This window comes from Panthera leo, chromosome E1, assembly GCF_018350215.1.
Source record: "Panthera leo isolate Ple1 chromosome E1, P.leo_Ple1_pat1.1, whole genome shotgun sequence".
Taxonomy (NCBI): domain Eukaryota; kingdom Metazoa; phylum Chordata; class Mammalia; order Carnivora; family Felidae; genus Panthera; species Panthera leo.
The window spans coordinates 3,435,336-3,456,393 of NC_056692.1; the positions used below are offsets into that span (position 1 = coordinate 3,435,336).

Here is a 21,058-nt window from a genome sequence, read left to right on the forward strand (position 1 = left end):
CTTCCCCAGACTTTTGCACTCTGTCAGGCTCCGTTTCCCCGCACTCGGCCAGGGTAAACCCCTAGAGATTAAAGGCGCTGTCCTAGAGGCCTGTGTGTGCACGCGCACACGGGCGCATGCGTGCAGTGGAGGGGAGAGGCGTAAGGGTGGAAACGGATCGACCACGAATTTCACGGAGCCCAAGCTCCGGGAGCCTTCATGTGCAGGGGGGGTCCTTCTAAGGTCGGGGAGGCCCAAACGGTGTTTTCGTGAGGACATCGGTTCTCAGAAAATTTGCAAAAGTCGGATCTTTTTTGTGTTCTTTTCCTTAATGATGTCGTCCCCCTACCTCAATTCTATACACTTAGGCTTCGTCAACACCTGGGTAGGAAGTGAACAGGGAGCAAACTGCCATCTATGTGGCATCTATGTGGAACCTCAGGAAGAGGTTCCCGTGGTTGTTATTTCACGGACAAGGCAGGTGGAGTTGTGAGAGGTTCAGTGACTGGGGTGAGGTTATAGCAGCCAGTGAGAGGCAGTTTTAATACAGATCTGTTGAATTCCAAAGACAGAGGAAAGCCTCTCAAAGGCGGTGGCATTAGAGCTGAGACCTGGGTGAGAAGGAGCCAGCTACGGGCAGTTCTGAGGGAAGAGTTCCAGGCAGCAGGTGCAAAGGTCCTGAGGGAGGGAGGAACCAGGTGTGTTCAAGGAGCAGTGGATATCTATCTCATGGCGTAGTTAGTGAGGCAAGTGAGACACGAGACGTGAAAAATCTTAGAAGCACGAGAAATTATTACAGGCAGGCCCCGGTCTTCAGAGATACAATTGCCCCAGCCTGTATCTGGAAAGATCTAGAAACCAAGGGAACCATTCCGGGAAGAGCTATCTACGAAAGCCTAGCTGCTCTGTTGGAATCAGTAGTTGTATTTCTAAGCAGGTTTGATAGCTTCTTCAAGGTTGTACTTCGACACACGGGAAGAAAGCAAGATACGGTCCCGGGAGAAGGAATATGTTACAGGAGCACAGACAAACTGCCATATACCGAGGGCCTACTCTCCATCGGGTGCTGTGCCGAGCACCAGCCCACGGGAGGTCCAGCCCACGGGAGGTCCAGGGGCTCGGAACCACAACCTGCCGGCTTCTGTGAGATGTCCAGTGCTCACCATAGCCCCTGAGGCTTTCTCGGGCCCCGCGGACCCCACCCCTGCTCCCCCAGACCTACCTGACCAGGAGGTAGAACAGCGGCTGAGGCTGAGGCCATGCAGGCAGCGGTCCAGGGCATGCTGGATACGGTCCTCCGTGCACGTCGTGGCCCCTGGCTGCATCCTGAGTCATCGCCTGCATGGGGGGGGAGGGACAGACACCGGTCAGTCTGGAGAGCCCCAGGCTTAGGGAGCAAATGGCCTAGCAGAGCAGATGGCAGTCCACAGGCACTCCCAGCCCGGCCCGATCAGCCCTGCTGTGGCCCCAATGCCAAGGGCGCAGTATGGAGGCAGAGAGCCTACAGCTGTTGGAGCCCAACAGCACAGAGATGCAGGCTGCCAGGGGCGGGGAGCTGAGACGGAGGCCCGCCTGGCCCACGGGGCAGTGGAGCAGCCAGACCCCAGCGGGCAGGGGGCTCCTTGAGAAAAATCAGAATCTTAAAGCCACCGAGCAGGGGCTTTAAGAAAAGGCTGATTAGCAACAGGTGGGGAGCCACGAGAAGCGCCAAACGCTGAGAGCCTCAGCGGGGCCAGTGCGGCTTCTTGGCTAACGTGTGGGGGCTCCTGGGGCCCCGGGAAGCCACGGCAGGTGGTTTAGCACAGTGAATAAACCCGGTTTCTGGCAGCAACAGACTCGGACTCAGAGCGTGACTCTGCTGTTTAGCAGCGCACTTTAGGAAGACTTTTGTTACCTTTTCCCAACCTCAGTTTACTTCTCTGTAAAATGGGGATAACACGGCACTGACCCTGTAGGGCTGTCGGGAAGAATGCCACAGTGGATGTGCCAAGGAAGCTTTCGAGACACGAAGGCTATCCTGCTATAGCCTTGGCTAGACTCACACTCTCCCGTGTTCACCCCTCTCAGGGCGGACCCCGAGGCTGGCCTGTCAGGCCAGGTCCTGGAGGGAAGCCGAGGAAGCAGAGGTCCACTCTGTGGAACTGGGGACGGACCAGGAAACCACAAGCAGAAGCACAGAGCTCAGAGCTGAGCCATGCAAACGAGATGCAAAACTGTGAAGTCCTAACGCGGACCCGGCTGCGTGACCAGACCACTAGGTGCATGGAGGCCCCGCGTAGGCAAATAATCCCCCTACTGCCCCAGCCTGGGAGGAACCACATGCCGGCCGAAGGGAACACAGTCCCTTTGTGAGCTGTCCAGCGTCACCTCACCTCAGTGAGGTCCCCGGTGGGCCATGCACCATGGGGCTGTCTCCCTCTCTCTGCCCCTCCCCCGTTCATGCTCTGTCTCTGTCTCAAAAATAAACAAACGTTAAAAAATAAAAATAAAAAAAAAACCCAAAAACAAGGATTGGTACTGGCATCAGGCCAAAGGGGGAGCCCACTCTGGGTCACTGGGAAGCCTCCCGGAAGGGACACTTAAACTGGATGAGGGAGCTAGGAGAGAAGTGAGGGGAAGAACATTCCAGAAAGAAGAGACAGCATCTGGGTGCAGGAAGGAGCCTGCCAAGGACTGAGACCCCAGAGCCGAGGGCCAGGTACCACCACCTCCTGGCTATTGAGGCAGCCGACTGAGTTCAGAAAAACTGCCACTCGTGACTCAGGACCATGGACACTGGGTGCTTCCGTTAGCAGCATCTGGAAGCCCAAAGTTGTCCCCGGGCCCTCCCAGGGCAACTTTCCCAGTCACCTTTGGGCCCTTTGTCTGCTGACTCCTCGACGGGTAGCCCAGGCAGTGGATCCACTGACACTGGGCCTGACCGGGCCGATTCCAGGCTGTCAGGCCCCTCCCTCGCCTCGATGTGCTGGTCCCCGGCGTGGATGTGCCTCCTGGGGATGAGTATTTGTCATACACCCTCAGCCTTCTACCTTCAGCCCCACTACAACACCCCGTCCAGCTCAGAGCTCTTCGGATTCAGAGCTAACAGAACCTGCCGCAGGAGCTGGAAAATCAGGCACCTTCCAGAGGATGACTTTGGGGGCATGGCTGGCTGGCCCACATGTCCACAAGGGACCCTTTGCCCGAAGGATAATCTCTCCCCGTTAGCGCCAGGGTGGGTTCTTGGAGGGAGTTCAGAGGTCACCCCCCCTCACGCCCTTCATTCCACAAAAGGGGAAGCTGACACCCAGAGAGGGTAAGTAAGGGGCAGCCCGGGGGGCGGGAGCCAAAGCTGGAAGAACCAATGCGGATATCAACAGACCACGGCGTCAGGCGGGACTTCTGTGTTCCCGAATTGTGGGGACAAAAGGTGATCCATGACCTACCTGCTCCTGTAGTAAGAGTCACAGTGAATGGCGGGGACGGCGCCCAGCCACCACCTTGGGGGCCTTGCCGGGAGGGGTCCGTCCAGAACTAACACAGCTGCTTACCTGCCCCTGCCAACACGGGAAGACTGAGGACACGAGGGGCTTATCCAGCATCCCAGACGGCTCTCCTTTGTCGCCCGGGGCCAAGGGCAGAGGGGCGTTAACAGAATCCCTTATTCAGACTGGATGCTTGCCAGGTGGGGATGTGCTGTTGTGTTCTCCTGTGACCCTACTCGGCCAGCACACCTGCTCTCTGCGAGACCCGCCAGGGCTGAGAGAAGACGTGAGCTCCTTGGGGGTGGGGATAGGGAGGTACCAGCAACAAAAGCTGGACTTGAGCTGTTTTGTTGATCCTTGACCCTGGAGGGCTCCCACCGGGGTGAGGGCAACTTAGCGGTAAGAGGCTGATGGCTGGACCACCTTTGGGGGAGACTGGAGGGAGGGGGATGGAGAGATGGCTAATCTGTGGCCCGGAGAAGTCAGACAACTTGCCTAAGGTCACACAGTTAGGAGGTGGCAAAGCCAGGATGCGAACCCAGGGAGCCTGGCCTTGACTGCTAAAGTGCACCGCCCCCTCGGCGATGTCAGATGCCAGTCGCTGGAAGAAAAATAAACTCAATTCATGTTTCTACACCCAGAAGTGAAGATTCTGTGAACTGTAACACGATCTTGCTTTAAGAAACCTACATTCCCGGGGTCCCTGGGTGGCTTAGTTGGTTAAGCGTCCGACTTCGGCTCAGGTCATGATCTCGCGGTCTGCGGGTTCGAGCCCCGCGTCGGGCTCTGTGCCGACAGCTCGGAGCCTGGAGCCTGCTTCCGATTCTGTGTCTCTCTCTCTGCCCCTCCGCCCCTCCCGCACTCACATTCTGTCTCTCTCTCAAAAGTAAATAAACATAAAAAAAAAAAAAAAAAAGAAGCCTACATTTCCAGTTGCTGGGAATCTCGAGCCCACCATGTCTGTCTACACCAGCTGCTCACCCTCTGGAGAGGGGATCAGAACTCACAGAGGCACACTGTCCCTGTTCCGCTGAACTGGGGCCAGCGATCTCTAGCCTGGAGAAGGGCCGAACCACACCAACCGGGTTTAAAGTCCCCTCCGCCCAGTCCCTGCTGCAAGGGACGGCTGGGTTGTGTCACGAGGCAGGAATGAGTCACCCTGCCCTGTTGTGTCCCACTGTGACGATGCAAACACGAGATGTAAATGAACATTCTCGGCCAATGCTGCTTCTGCTGCACACACACCTACCCTCAGGGGTCGGCACCCCGTGTCCCCTCAGGGGTCGGCACACCGTATACCGGGGCCCTCGCTGCACCCCTCCGACGCCTGCTGGCCCACGCCGCCTCCCTCCTCCAGGCCCCTGACACTCCCATCTCCTGGCCTCAGTGTCCCTGGCTGTTCACTGGAGGCCATCAAGGCCTTCTCCACGGGTGAGCCAGACGTCCCCAGAGGCATCTGGCAGATCTCCCGGTGTGCCTGTCTCCCTGGCACCCTGACACCATCTAGGGCTTGCCCCAAGCTGCTCTAAGAGGCAGGACTTGCCCGGGGCACTGGGTGCTGGGGGTCAAGGGAGGTGTGAGCTCGGCCCGGGGATCCTCAGCCGAGTTGCCCTGGGGGTTGGCCCAGCACACGGTGGCTGGCCACCTGGACCTTCAGCACACTCATTTCCGTCCGATGAGTCAGCCGTCAGCCGTTTCTTCTGACTTGTCAGCGGAACCCCAGTGGCTTTGGGGTGGAGATTAAGAGGGAGGAAGGTGGTACCCCCTCCCTCCCCAAGGACGATGCCTCTTTGTTTCAGAGACTTGGCAGGCAAGGCCTGGCTTCCCCTGGCACCTTGTTGAGAGGAGCATCTGTTGTGAAATTCCAGCTGCTGCCAGTAAAGGGAATGTCCGCTCACCCGCCAGAGGGGGTGGTGTTGAAACCTTCAACTACCATCTCCAAGTTCCTCTTCTGAGCCGGTAAGGGTGAGTCTCTACTGGGGACCCCGGATAGGACAGAGAAGCCTGGAGTTAGGGGGCGGTGACCTCAGAGGGCACAGAGGAAGAACTCATCTTCACATGCTGACCTGATCCGATGACGCAAGACACAGGTCATCTTCCCTCATGTGGGGGACCTAGTCAAAGGTCCTGCCTGGGTCCAACGTTCCTGGGGCAGCCCCCACACGGGGCAGGGAGGACGGCTTCTTTTCCCGGGGGATGCCTCAAATGGAGTGGAATAGCACAGGTGGAGGGCCTACGTCTCACTGGGAGACAGGCAGGCACCTCCAGGCACTGGTGGGCACCCCACACTGCTTCCCTGGTGTTCTGGAACATTCTAGGCCCATGCTTTGAAGTCTTAGTTCCACAGATGGGAATAAGAGAGGCACCAAGGCGTGTGGTCCTGCACTGACCCCGCCCACTTCGGTCCTGGGTCTCTCCTCCCTCCTTCCCTTCCTCTCGATCCCTGGGGTTTGACCTCCCTTCTCTAGCCCCACTCTCCTCCACGTGACTGTTGAAGGCAGAATCTCTTCCGTGACCTAATTTTAAAACCTCCCGTCTCCAAAGCAGGAAGGATACACCTGAAACTAACAATACTGGGCTAAGAAAGGGTGAAAAGGAGAGGAGAATGAGATGGGGAGGGGGCATGAGGAAGTACTTTTAGGTACCACTTTGACTCTTAGAACCAGAGCGATAGTCCACATACGCCAAATTAAATAAATAACTCTAGTCAACTAGGATTGCAAGGGGGGGGGCGGGTGGGGTGAAAAACACAAACAAAACAAATTAACCTGACTACATTATAAGTGAGTAACGTAACTGCATTGAAAGGGTGGGGGATGAAAGAATTAAACTGAGGAACGTTGGAAAATAGTATTTTGACTGGATGCTGTAAGGCTAAAGACAAAAAGAACCATGCACATAGTTTTCTAAGTATTCAATCTGTTTGTCGTAGGGACGTGTGTTTAAAACCCTGAGACTTCTTTTATGTGCATGCTGTGACTAAACAAATAAGTAAATCTATCATAGATAATGAGAGCCAGCTTCTCACAATTGGAGAAAGAAGTTACAAATAAGGAAGGAGGGAAATCTAGGGTGAGTCAATCTTACTGGACCGGAGTTGGAGAAATCGGCATGAACTTGTGGTTTTTAATGTATTAACACAGAGATACATACAGAAGTGAAAACGATGTGTGTATGTTTGCATTATTCGCATTACAGTGCATACATACTGACATACGGGTGTCTGGGTTAGCATCCGACTCTTGGGTTTCATCTCAGGTCATGATCTCACGATTCAGGAGATCGAGCCCCACACTGGGCTCTGTGCCGACAGCATGGAGCCTGCTTGGGATTCACTCTCTCCCTTGCTCCCTGTCTCTCTCTCTCTCTCTCTCTCTCTCTCTCATTCTCTCTCTCTCTCAAAATAAATAAATAAATAAACATTAAAAAAAGGAAAATGCATACATATATTTTCTAGCTCTGCTGAGAGAGCCAGGAAATGACATCCCAATAACAATGAGCACATCCAGTACCCAGGTCTTGGTTTCTAAATACCATTCTCCACTCAAAGGAACCAGGGCTCCTTAGAGAAATGGCCAATTCTAGGAGCTGGGCAGGAAATACACAAGATCAACCTGGCACATCTTAAAGTGCCAGAATACAAGTCATTCCTTGAAAAAGGACGGGAGTGTCAGAAGGACACGGGAGCCAGCTCAAAGGAGCTTCCAACGGCCAAAGCCAGGGCAATTTGAACAACAAAATAAACAATGACAGTGTTGGATTACAATTCGTAGAATGAAATAAATACCCATGAGTGTATACTAATGTTATAAATAAGAGAATATGGAGGGGAAGGAACAGGTCCTCTTTACAAAAGAATTCCAATTAATGTGGATAGAGGGAGAGAAACGCAAAACCACCATTAGGCAAACACCACAGTAATAACTGCCCTCAGTACGGATGCTAAAATCCGTGGATGAAAATCTGAGAGGAGACAGGATATTTGCATAGTCTCAAAGTATCTCCTCCGAGAAATTAATTGATTGCAAGGGAAAAATAGTAATTTCACAGTGGAGAAACCCAGCCCTGCCTTAACCTCATGATCCAAGTTAACATTATCAATAATAAGACATATGAAGATCATGCATCCCCTGATAGAATGCGCTGAGAGGGACATAGTTCACTTCTGTGGGATTCTTACCAAAAATGCATACACACAATCGAATCATGAGAAAAATATCATTCACAACCCAACTGAGAGAAATTCTGTAACATCACCGACTAGTACTCACCAGAATGTCAAGGTCATAAAAGATAAGGAAGCCAGAGGAACTGCCACAGATCGGAGGAAATTGAGGACACACAAAAACCAGACACAATGTGAGATCCTGGAAGGGACTCTGGAATTAAAAGACGATATTGCGGGGGCAGAGGGGGGGAATGGCTAAAATCCAAATGAGGTCCACAGTTTAGCGAACAGTATTGTACCAATGATCATTTCCAAGTTTTGGTAACTTCACCTTGTCATGTAAGTTGTTAACATTAGGGGAGGGGTGAAGGGTCTCCACGGTTCTAAGACCCTTTATGTAGTTACATAGCCTGACGGATCCTTTGAATAGCCTTCCAGATGGTTATTCAATGCTTTGCTGTCCTTCATGATCTTGTTTGAAGTTGCTACTTCATGTGTAGACACACGTCCCAGTCATTGGTTGGTCGGCCAGCCCTCACCCCTGACTCAATGTTCCTAAGCTGGGGTGGAGAATCTCTGGGGCTCTTGGAGGACCGAAAGTCCTCAGAGAGGATGCATTTTGATGGCAATCCAGAAGTCAGTATATTTTGGACCACCTTGACATCACCTATGAGCGAATGTTGCCATAAAAATTCGATGTCCTGTTTGCATTTGTGTCTATCACCAACTTGGTGTCGCCTAAAAGGACAGGGCATGCCAGATGTGTTCTTGGGATCTACTAGAGCTCGAGGTTGAACCCAATGAGTTGATGGAAAATGTTTGGTAAGAGGAGAAAAATTTACCTGATCTGAAGAGAAACCAGAAGATAAATCAATGGAAAATATTTAGAGAAGTGCCTGGCACATAATAAGTGTTCAGCAATGGCTATCTATTAGCTGTCAGCATGCTTCCCTCACACAGACAATTCTATGGCCCAATTCCAGACGGCATTGAGATTGGGCCAAGAAACGAAACACCCCCTGGATGACTGTGATGCATGGTCGGGCTTGGAAAGTAACGTCTTCTGGTTTTCAAAGTCACACACATTCTAGACTATATGACTAGGAAAGCATCCTGGAGATGAGGTGGTGCAACCTTCCCATTCTACAGACGGGAAAACAGAGGCTCTGAGCAGTGAGGAGTCTCCCTCGGATCAGAAAGTGGCAAATCTATAGCTAAAATCTGAGCCTAGAACCCAGGAGAGTCATGACACCCTCTTGCTTCGGTGGGAATCCGCTTCTGCTGCCGATCTCTGAGTGACCTCAGCTCCTTTCCTCAAGGTTATTTTTGGAATCCTTTTGTCAATTTCTTTCAGAGTTATTGTGTAGGTATCGAACTCCTTCATGTGTCAACTCTGTGCACTTAGGTTTTCTGACAATACCATTCATCTTAATCAAGATTGGAAATTTTACTAGAAAAGATTTAGACCTAGAATTTCTATGTGATTTAAAAAATTGTTTCTGAACCTGTGATTTTAGCCCCTTTCTTAATCTAAACGTTGTAAAATCAGGTTTTAAGATACAAACCTGGATTGGATTTATTTTAAATATTTTTATACTGTATCACCATTCTTTCAATAATCCTTTTTGGACACTTATAATAAATGTCATAACTATGAAAATAGCAGTATTTGGGGGGGGGGGTAGGCAGCAGCTTTAAGTGTGATTTACTTCATTGCTGTTTACTTTTTTTATTTCTTTGTTTTTATATCATATCATCTCTAGTTATGAGTTCTTTATTTTGATTCATTTCTTGTTCAGCTTGAGTACTTTGAGTAACTTCAGGATGAGTGTGTGGGTAAGGTAGTTTCTGAGACTTTAGATGTCACGGTCATTTCATTCATTGAGGCTCACAATGAATTCTACCTTTGCCAATTAAAGAGGTGGCATAATTCATAATCTTTTCGCCTTCAAAGTGTTTATAAACCCCCCAAATTATTGACTGTAAAAAATGGCTACAACAAAGAGAATTAGGTAAGGTGGTCTGGTACAAGTCAAGATAGAAATTAATATTGTTCAAGAAGATAAATAAAAAAACAGAAACTGCATTAGGAAAAAGATCCCACCTATAGTCACAAGAAAAAAAAAATGAGAGAGAATAGGCTTTACAAATATGCAAGATTTTAATGAAATAAAACTTTGAGGGGACACAAAAGGCGGCAAATAAACGTAAATGCATACCCTGTTATGAGACGGGACGATTCAATGTCAAAGAATTACTTCAAAATGGATCAGAGCCTCAATGTAAACAGCTTAAACTGTAAAAGTCTCAGAAGAAAACAAAGGAGAATGGCCTCATCATGCTGGATATGTCAATAATTTCTTGGATATGATAACAAAAGTACCAGGAACGAAATAAAAATAAAGTGGATGTACCTTAAAATCTAAAACTCTGTGCATTAAAGTCAACAGAGTGAAGAGGTAAACCTAGAGAATGGGAGAAAATATTTGCAAATCATATACCTGATAAGGAGTTATTATCCAGAATATATAAAGAACTCCTACAACTAACTCAGGAACAGCAATAACAACCACAACCACAAAAACATTTAACAATGGACAAAGGACTTGAAAAAACATTACTCCAAAGAAGACACAAATAGCCAAGAGCACATGAAAAGATGTTCCACATCATCAATCAACAGGGAAATGCAAATCCAAACCACAACGAGACCCCACCTCACACCCATTAAGATGGCTATTGTAAACAAAACGAAACAAAATTGTTAGTGAGGAGAAATGGGGACACTGAGCCACTGTTGGCAGGGACGGGGCGGGGGGTGGGGTCGGGATGAGAAATGGTGCTGGTGATTTCTCGAAAAATTAAAAATAGAATTACCATATGAGCAGCAATCCCACTTCTTACATATATCCAAAAGAACTGAAAGCAGAGACTTGAACAGATGTTTGTACGGCCAAGTGCACAGCGGCGAAAAGGTAGGAGTAACCCAAGCGTCCGTCAACAGGTGAACGGACCCGCAAAATATGGTCTAGGCCAAAATGGGATGTTAGTCAGCCTCAAAAAGGAAGGAAATCGTGCCACGTGCTCCAACGTGGATGAATCTTGAGGGCACTGGGCTAAGTGAAATAAGCCCGTCACAAAAAGAAAACTGTACAATCCCACTCAGATGAGGTGCCCAGAGTAGTGAAATTCACAGAGACAGAAAGTTGAATGGCGGTTGTCAGGGGCTGGGGGAGGGGACATGGGTACGGAGTTTTAGTTCTGCAAGATGAAGCGTGCCGTAGGATATTGCACAACAAGGTGGACGTGCTTAGCATTAGCAAACCACACACTTACGAGTGGTCACGATGGTAACCTTTCCTGACGTGCATCTCCTACCACAACGTTTAAAAAGGAGGAAAGAGGTAATTAACTGACATCTTCACAGTATTACATAGGGAGGTCAATTCTCTCTACCTTTTCGCCTAGAGAACAGGAAGGAAGGAGAGAGGGAAAGCGGGCAGGCAGACAGGTTGGCTATTACAGAGCAGCTGTTCTGCGTCCGAGACCGTGCTGGGCACTTCCACGTGATTGCCTAGTTTAATGGTCAAGATCACCCCATGACAGAATCACAGTTATCCACGGTTTCTGCAGTTCAGGGAGAGTCGACCATGTCTTTGCCTAAGTTCCTGTGGTCACAGTTCCTACAACCTGAGCCAGAGGTACATCCCAGGTGGCCGGACTCGCAAAGCCCACATTCTTTTCTATGCCACGTTCATAGGAAATCATCCCTACCATTTTCTGGACACTCGAAGGGCTGAGCATGTGGTTTTGCCTCTGTGTTATAATTTGAGGCTTTTCAGAGAAGGCATCTTGCACACAAATTGCCCGAATTCTTGCGGCCAGTGACTCATTCTCCACGGGTTAGGACTGCCCACTTCGTCTGTCCCTAGCCTACTTTTCAAGACTTAGGATTGGAGGGGCGTGTAGCTAACACACGTGTCTACCACAGCAGCGGCAGGGGCGAGCAGATACTGGAAGGACTCCAGGGCCAGGAAAGGGAAAACCTGAGAAATGGTAGGTGGTGATGGAGGCTGGAGGTGTGTGCAAGGAACAGGGAGGGAACAGGGAGGGAGTAGGGCTGGAGCAGACGTGCAGGAAAAGAGAGAACCATCAAGGAAACATAGATAAGCCTTGGCTGACTTCCCAACTTTGCCCGTGACCTTCTTTACCAAGGAAAGGGCACGGAAATGCTTGGGAAGACCAAAGGTACGATTAAGACCAAAAGGAAATAAGAGGAGGGAAGAAAAGGAGTCTTAGTGTCTTTGGTAACACGTGTGCAGCACTAACTCTATGCCAGACACTGCTCAGGGCTTGAAGCCCACGATCTCATTTATTCTGAACAATCTTGTGAAACTCTGAACTTACAAAGACGAGAAACATCCTGGTGGCTATATGACTTTCCCAAGGTCGCACAACTAGCCAGTAGCATAGGCAGGACTCATTTGAACTCATTTGAACCCAGTTCTATCTGACTCCTTTCTTTTTTTTTTTTTTTAAATGTTTATTTATTTTTGAGAGAGAGAGACAGACAGACAGAGTATGAGCAGGGGAGGGGCAGAGAGAGAGGGAGACACAGAATCCAAAGCAGGCACCAGGCTCTGAGCTGTCGGCACAGAGCCCGACGCGGGGCTCGAACTCACAGGCTGTGAGATGGTGATCTGAGCTGAAGTCGGATGCTTAACCGACTGAGCCACCCAGGTGCCCTTATCTGACTCCTTTCTACCCAGATAATCATCTAGAAGAATACAGAGAAGAAAACAGGATGCATGATGCTGTCTTTGCATATAATAGTTAGATAATAGCAGCCGACGCTAATTGAGGGCTTACTATGTGCTGGGCACTGTTCTAGGCTCTTTCTACGAATTGACTCATTGAATTCATATGAGGTAGATACGTTCTTGTCCCCATTTTACGGATGAAAGGAGGAAGGCATACAGCGCTCTCTCGGCTGGCAAAGGATGCGTGGTCTTTCTTGGCATCCCCCGAGCGACTCAGCTTCTTGGCACACTGAAGGGGACGCAAGAGATGGGCAACGAGAGAAAGAGTGTCGGAATTTGCCAAGGTATCCACTCCCAGGCTAACCTCTGGGCCCTTGGCGCCACAGACTTTCCATCCCGCCATCTGTGAAACGCAGAGCCTGCCTGGTTTGCCAGCAAATGCTCGCACGGTGACAAAGTGACAGATCCACAGGTAAATGGAAAAACGCAAGAGAAGGCCAATTACACGTGTCTTGGCAGCTTTCTGATTTCTCTGGGTGTGGCAAAACACGGTGGTCGTGACAAACCGCACTCGTTACGGGCTGCTCACTCTTGGCAGGATCCTTCCAGTTTGTAAGACGGAGCGAATGAACGTTTTATCGTCGGGGGCGAAAAGACTAGATGGGGCCCTGTGACTGCCTTTATCATTGGGATAGACTCGGCACACAGTGGTCTCACCTGTTCTCTCTTCCCTTGACGATGTTTTCCTCCCCCCCGGGTCCCCAGCCCCATCTTCTCTCCATTAACCCAACAGCAGGTGACTGCTCTCGGCCACTGGCACATCCACCTTCTTTAGTCTTCTTCTTCCCCCTCTTTTTAAACTCTTGCCAATTATATTAGAAGAATCTGTCACCTCCTCCCTTTCCATCCCATTCATGAATATGGCTTATTGGCACAAGAGAAACTTCTCTCACAAGAAAAGAAATCAACAAGGTTTGCGGACGGAACTGAAATCAGAAACTCGTCCCGATACTTGGCCAGGTGTGGTTTTTACAACTTTTTATGAAACAGACACTGATTTCGAGAGTCCCAGTGAGCTGAGTCTAGAACTCTCTAGGACTCTAAGAGGCTATTTACTGACATTAGAGCAGCAGGCACAGACACAGCCTTTAACTAGTCTCTTTTTTTTAATGTTTATTTATTTCTGAGACAGAGAGACAGAGCATGAGTGGGGGAGGGGCAGAGAGAGAGGGAGACACAGAATCTGAAGCGGGTTCCGGGCTCCGAGCTGTCAGCACAGAGCCCGATGCGGGGCTCGAACCCATGAACTGTGACATCGTGACCTGAGCCGAAGTCGGTCGCTCAACCGACTGAGCCACCCGAGCGCCCCAAGTCTTTCTCTAGTCTTACTAAATACGCTCACGAAGACACAGGAAAAGGAAGACATATATACATAGCCCACACTGAAAACCAATATTTAATATGGTTTAATATGGTCTGGCACTGTGTCCAATTCAGATGGAAATGGATTGGGAAAACCCAGGCTTCAGCTCTGGCCAAAATCTCTATGGAAAGTGGGCAGGGCTTGTATCATGGCTAATTAAAGTTTGCCCCCCACCCCCACCAAGTGGATATGACCCCCTTCTGGAGGCTTGAATGCCTTCTGTCTTCTCCATTAATGAAGACTGGTGGGTCACGTTCACTGACGTGGGGAAGTATGGACAGGAGACGATTTGGGAGGAGAAAACCAGAGTCCCACTTTGCCCGTGTAATATCACATTTTGAGCATCCAGGGTTAAGAGGTGGGTCCACGAAGGATTAGCAAAAGGACGCTGGGAAGGTGAGACCCATGGAACCATGAAATAAGAGAATATGATGAAAGAGATATGAAGAGATGAAGAGATATGAGATATGAAGATATGAGATATGAGATACGAAGAGATGAGGAGATATGAGACCCATGGAACCATGAAATAAGAGAATATGATGCAACTCAAGAGTGGTTCAAACAGGGAGCAGCAGAATACGGCTGCAACATTCATAAAATCAGGACCGAAAAGTGGCCCCTGGACTTGGTGACATGGAGGTCTTGGCGACCTAGAATAAATACTGAGAGGGCAGGAAGACCCAAAGGAGTAGGATGAGGAGAGAAAAGGAGGTGAGAGAGAGACGACTCCTTTGAGAAGCTTTGCTTGGCTGAGTTTTAGGAGATGCCCCAGTATCCTTCCACTAAGTTCTTTTATTTTTTATTTACCTAGCACAAATTCCTTTCTGCCAAATATGACCAAAAGGACACTAAGATGCTTCCAATGAGGAGTCTTAACGTCCTGTATCTACATCTAAAAAAAAATGAGATAGGGTTACCTGCCAAAGTGTTCACAGAGGTTATCTCTGAGGGGCAAGAGAGGTATCATTGTTTACTTTTTTCGAAAAACATTTTTATGATAACACATTGTTTTTAGACATTATTTTTTAATCACACAAAGAGTAGGTATTAAGTATATGAAAAAACAGACAGCGGTTCTGGCAAAGTGGAGTAGATGTTCCTCCTGCTAAGTAAAGCTACAAACTCTGGATATTATATACAAAACTAATATTTGAGACCCTGAAAGCAGAGAGAAGGGAGATGAGCTAAGGACCTTGAGAAAAAGAAGGGACATGGTGGTGGGTGCCCCGGGTCTTCTTGTTGCCTCCCGTATCCCAGCCTTGGACTCAAAGAACCCACAACCCGGAAACACCAATGGGTACAGACAGAAAAAGCCCCAAGAAGAGCCCGCTCTTTCCAGCCAAAGGACCAGGAGAGGGGCAGCCTAGAAAGACACAAAACTTTTAGATAAGAACCATTCTGCTTCCGCCAAACGTGACAGAAAGAAGTGTGGCACCACAGCCACTAGCAAAGGCCAAATGGGGAGGCTGAACTGCCTCTAGCCAGGCTCTAATGAGGTGCCCCACTCCTCCCTCAACCACCAGTGGCATCTGAGAAAGCCAGACCCTTAATCTTCTCTGCCATCACAACCCCGCCTACGACCCCACAGTGTCAGTGAGGACCACCAGGGGTCCTGGACTTCCTGCCCCAGCAGACAGTCAAGAGTGCCCCCTCCACTCCCTTGACTGGGGCGGTGTCGGAGAAAGCCCAGTGGGAGAGCCAGGACTTTCGCTGCTGCCCAGGGGGATGAGGTCACTTCCTCCACCCCATGGTGTCAATGGAGCAATGGGCTCTCTTGTGCCTCCCAGGCAGGGAGAGGTCAATGGCAGCCAGAATTCCCACTCCACCCAGCAGTAACAAGGGCGCCTCTTTTTGTCCGTGGAAGCTGCGAGCAGAAACTTACGTCCTCACCTGGTAATAACGAGGCAGTGCTCCCCGCTTTCAGGGAAGTGTTAGAGGAAGCCAGCGACAACAGAGGTTTAAATAAGATCCAGAGCCTCATAAGTCTCATAATACCCACCATGCCAGGTTTCGGTGGAAAATAACTTGTCATACCAACAACAAGGAATGAAATGAAACGGATGACATAAACGAGTGAAAAAAGGCAATCGGTAGGTGCCAACGCTAAACCCACAGATGGTAAAATTATCTGACCAAGACTTTAAAAAAAATTTTTTTTTAACATTTATTTATTTTTGAGAGAGACAGAGACAGGGCATGAGCAGGGGAGGGACAGAGAGAGAGGGAGTCACAGAATCCGAAGGAGGCTCCAGGCTCTGAGCTGTCAGCACAGAGCTCGACGCGGGGCTCGAACTCACGAGCCACAAGATCATGACCTGAGCCGAAGTCGGACACTTAACCGACTGAGCCACCCAGGCGTCCCATCTGACAAAGATTTTAAAGCAGCTTTGTTAAAAGTACTTCAATGGAAGGCACATATGCACCCCAATGTTTATAACAGTGCTATTGACAATAGCCAAAGTATGGAAAGAGCCCAAATGTGCATCGATCGGTGAATGGATAAAGAAGATGTGGCGTATATATACAATGGGGTATTACTCGGCAATCAAAAAGAAGGAAATCTTGCCATTTGCAACTACGTGGATGGAACTGGAGGGTCTTATGCTAAGTGAAATTAGTCAGAGAAAGACAAAAATCATATGACTTCACTCATATGAGGACTTCAAGAGACGAAACAGATGACCCTAAGGGAAGGGAAACAAAAATAATATAAAAATAGGGAGGGGGACAAAACATAAGAGACTCTTAAATATGGAGAATAAACACAGAGTTACTGGAGGGGTTGTGGGAGGGGGGGATGAGCTAAATGAGGGAGGGACATTAAGGAATCTACTCCTGAAATCATTGTTGCACCATATGCTAACTAACTTGGATGTAAATTTAAAAAAATAAATTTAAAAGAAATTAAAAATAATTAAAAATAATAAACAATACTTCAATGGACAATTATGAACAAATAAAAAGGAAGAACGTCTTGGCAAAGAAATAGAAGATATGCATACACAGTCATGGAAGTTCTAGAACTTTTGAAAGACAGAATAACTGAAATAAAATCCTCAGTGGATGGGTTCCACAGCAGGTGGAGGGGACAGAGGAAAAAATCAATGAACTTGAGTCCAGAACAGTAACATTACCCAACCTGAACAACAGAGAGAAAACCAGCCAGAGAAAAATGAACAGAGAGCCTCAGGGACCTATGGTCCAACGTGCATGTCGTCTGGAGTCCCAGTGGCAGAGGGCAGAGATGGAAAAGTACTCAAATGGCAGAAAACTTGCAAATTTGGCAAAATACATAAAACTACAGATTCGAGGGGCGCCTGGGTGGCTCAGTCGGTTAAGCGTCTGACTTCGGCTCAGATCATGATCTCACGGTCCGTGAGTTCAAGCCCCGCGTCGGCTTCTGTGCTGACAGCTCAGGGCCTGGAGCCTGCTTCGGATTCTGGGTCTCCCTCTCTCTCTGCCTCTCCCCTGCTCATGCTGTCTCTCTCTGTCTCAAAAATAAATAAAAACAGGGGCGCCTGGGTGGCGCAGTCGGTTAAGCGTCCGACTTCGGCCAGGTCACGATCTCGCGGTCCGTGAGTTCGAGCCCCGCGTCAGGCTCTGGGCTGATGGCTCGGAGCCTGGAGCCTGTTTCCGATTCTGTGTCTCCCTCTCTCTCTGCCCCTCCCCAGTTCATGCTCTGTCTCTCTCTGTCCCAAAAAAAAAAACAAAAAAAACAAAAAAAACAAAAAACCGTTGGAAAAAATAAATAAAAACATTTTTAAAAAATTAAAAAAAACCCAAAACTACAGATTCGAGAAGCTATGTGAACCCTAAACAGGATAAGGCCAAGAAATACGCACCAAAACACATCGTAGTCAAGCTTCTGGAAACTAGAGACAAGGAAAAAAGTCTTGAAAGCAGCAAGAGAGGAATAGCATTTTCTCTGAGAGGGAAAACATTCAAAGCACAGTGGATTTCTTGTCAGCAGTCACGAGAGCCAAAAGGAACGGAACGGCATTTTTTAAGTGCGCAACGAATGGCCAATCTGGAACCCCACATCCAGAGAAAATATGTTTCAGGAATGAAAAAGAAATTAAGACAACGGCATATTTACCCTAAAAGAATGGCTGATGGAAATTCTCTAAACAGAAAGAATATGATTTAAAAGAAAAAAGAGGGGGCTTCTGGGTGGCTCAGTCGCTTAAGTGTCCGACTTCGGCTCAGGTCATGATCTCGTGGTTCATGGATTTGAGCCCCGTGTCGGACTCTGTGCTGACAGCTCGGAGCCTGGAGCTTCGGATTCTGGGTCTCCCTCTCTCTCTGCCCCTCCCTGACTCACACTGTCTTTGTCTCTCTCTCAAAAAAAGTGAATAAATATTAAAAAAAAATTTTTTTTTAAACATATCAGATGAAGTGGACTTCAGAGCAAAGAGAGTTACCAGGGACCGAAAGTGACATTACAGAATGACAAGAAGATCAAGCCACCAAGAAGACACAGCAATCCTAAATGTTTTCCCCCAAACAATGACACTGCAAACTATGTGAGGTAAAAACTGGTAAAACGGGAAGGAGAACTAGGCAAACCCATGATTATAACTGGAGATGTCAACCTTCTGTATCGTTTCTGAGCAACGATGCAGAATATCAGCAAGAACACAGAAAGCTCAATAACACCATCAACCACTAGGATCTAATAACACTTACAGAACACCCCACCCAACGACAGCAAAACACATACACAGTCTTTTCAAGTACCCACGGGACATATACCAAGATAGATCATATATCCTGGGGCATAAGACCAACCTCAACACATGTTAGAGAACTGAAATCATACAGTGCGTGTTCTCTGACCACAATGGAATCAAACTAGAAAGCAAACAGAAAGATAACACGACAATCTCCAAACACTTAGAAACTAAACACACATCAAGGGGTGCCTGGGTGGCTCAGTCGGTTAAGCGTCTGACTCCAGCCGAAGTCATGATCTCACAGCCCGTGAGTTCAAGCCCCGTGTCGGGCTCTGTGCTGACAGCTCAGAGCCCGGAGCCTGCTTCAGATTCTGTGTGTGTGTGTCTCTCTCTCTCTCTGCCCCTCCCCTGCTCATGATCTGTCTCAATCTGTCTCAAAAATAAATAAAAACATTTAAAAAAAATAAAAAAAAAAAAAGAAACGAAACACATATCTGAAGACTCCATTGGCCAGAGAGGAAGTCTCAGGGGAAATCCAAAAATACATTGAACAGAAAGAAAAGAAATAAACAACATATCAAAGGTGGTGGGACACAGCGAAAGCGATTCTGAGGGGGAAATTTATAGCATGAAACACACACTTTATTTATTTTTTAAGTTTACATATTTTGAGAGAGACAGAGATCATGTGAGTGGGGGAGGGGCAGAGAGAGAGAGACAGAGAGAGAGAGAGAGAGAGAGAGAGAGAGAGAGAATCCAAAGCAGGCTCCGTGCTGTCAGCACAGAGCCTGATGTGGGGCTTGAACTCACAAAATCATGAGATCAAGACCTGAGCCGAAGCCAAGAGTCAGATGCTTAACTGACCGAGCCACCAGGAGCCTGTATGAAATACACACTTTAGAGATGGCACATGGCCCAGAGGTTTATACCCCTGGGCATTTATCCCAGAGAAATGAAAAGTTACGTTCATCCAAAAACCTGTACGTGAATGCTTATATAAACGGCTTTATCCATAATAGCCCCAACCTCGAAACAAGCCAGGTGTCCTTTGGTGGGTGAAGAGGTTAACAAACTATGGTACATCTACACCATGGAATACTATTCAGCAATAAAAAGGAAATAAGTGTTGATATACACCACACACTGGATGAAATCTCCAGAAGATTATGCTGAATTGAAAAGCCAATCCCCAAGGATCATCTACAGTACGACTCAATGTATGTAACATTTTTGAAATGACGAAAAGTATAGAGTGGCCACAGCCTGGCATAAGACGTTCACGATACACCTATCTGACAAATGAAATTGAAACAAATAGGAACGGATACTTCACAAAAGATAGGCAAAGGATCGATAAACACGTGAAAATACGCTCACCATCGCTGCTTATCAGGAAAATGGAGATCTGAAACCACGATGAGATTACGCTACACCAGAATAGCTAAAATTACCAAGATTAATTATAACAGGGGGGCCAGGAAACAGGAACCACCGTGCATTCTTGGCGCTATCGTCATAATGGTGCAACCACTTTGAAAACTGGTTCGGCAGCTTTGTAAAGTTAACAGACACCCACCAAGAAGTGACCCAAGAATGCCACTTGTTTACCCAAAATAAACGAGAATATCTATTGACAGGAAGACTCGTACAAAAATGTTCATGGCAGCTTTGTTTCTCATGGCCTCAGACCGGAAACAATCTGGTCCGTCCACAGGGGAAGGGGTAAACATAGGTGGGATATACTACTCAGTAATGCAAGAAACCAAAACACCACGTGCTGATACAAGCAACAATATGGACGAAGACCAAAAAACACGGTATGTCTACGAAGCTGGACGCAAAAAGTTGGATGCTCTAATGGCTGCCTTTACAAGAAGTTCTTAGAACGAACAGGCAAAACCGATCTATGGTACAGTAAATAAAAATGGCCGTTGCCTCTGGACGGTACGGGGAGAGCCAACCAGGAATGAGCACGAGGAAACTTTCTGGGATGATGGAAAGATTCTCTAGCTTGAAAAGAGCACAGGCTAAATGGGTACACACATTTGTTGGTAACTCATCCCACTGTACAGTAAAATCTGTGTGCCCCACTGTATGAAAACCATACCTCAATAAAGATGTTCTTAAAGACTCATGTAATACAAACCAAATCTTTAGTTTCTCTTAGCCTGTCCATTTATCTGCACCCCATTTTCCTTTTTCAAACACACAGGCATTGGCCACCCATCTGGCCTGTGACACGTCCGGTCCTTTTCAATGCCTTGATATGCCCACATAATGCACCTAGAGTTGTCTCCCAAAAAGTGCATCTGATGGTCACTCCCTCCTTGCCCCTCAAAGCTAATGGCCTTTTCATTGCCTTAGGACAAAGTTCAACCCCCAACCTGGATTGTAAGACCCTGAGGGGTCTGGGCCTTCCCTCCCTGGCTAGTCTTACACCCTCACGTTCCCTCTCTGCAATGAGTGTCTTTCTGCCTGTGCTCCCTCTGCCTGGAACATTTCCACCACCTTCCCCCGCTTCTGCCGTGGCTAATACGCATTCATCTGTCTTCGTTTATAAGGTCACTTCTTCAGGGAAGGCTTCCTGA

The 21,058-nt window shown here is 48.2% G+C and overlaps 1 protein-coding gene across 3 annotated transcripts in view; it reads right to left on the reverse strand.

Annotated features, from left to right (window-relative positions):
• Positions 1-21,058, reverse strand: part of PIK3R5 (phosphoinositide-3-kinase regulatory subunit 5) — a 69,549-nt gene that overhangs the window by 22,403 nt on the left and 26,088 nt on the right. For 2 of the 3 annotated variants that reach the window (XM_042916943.1, XM_042916941.1), the window contains exon 2: positions 1,202-1,317. In XM_042916943.1, coding sequence (XP_042772877.1) covers positions 1,202-1,304 — 103 coding nt within the window. In that variant the 5' untranslated portion in view covers positions 1,305-1,317. Of the gene's footprint in view, positions 1-1,201; positions 1,318-2,829; positions 2,970-21,058 lie in introns of those variants that run through there. The other variant, XM_042916942.1, reaches the window with a different exon arrangement.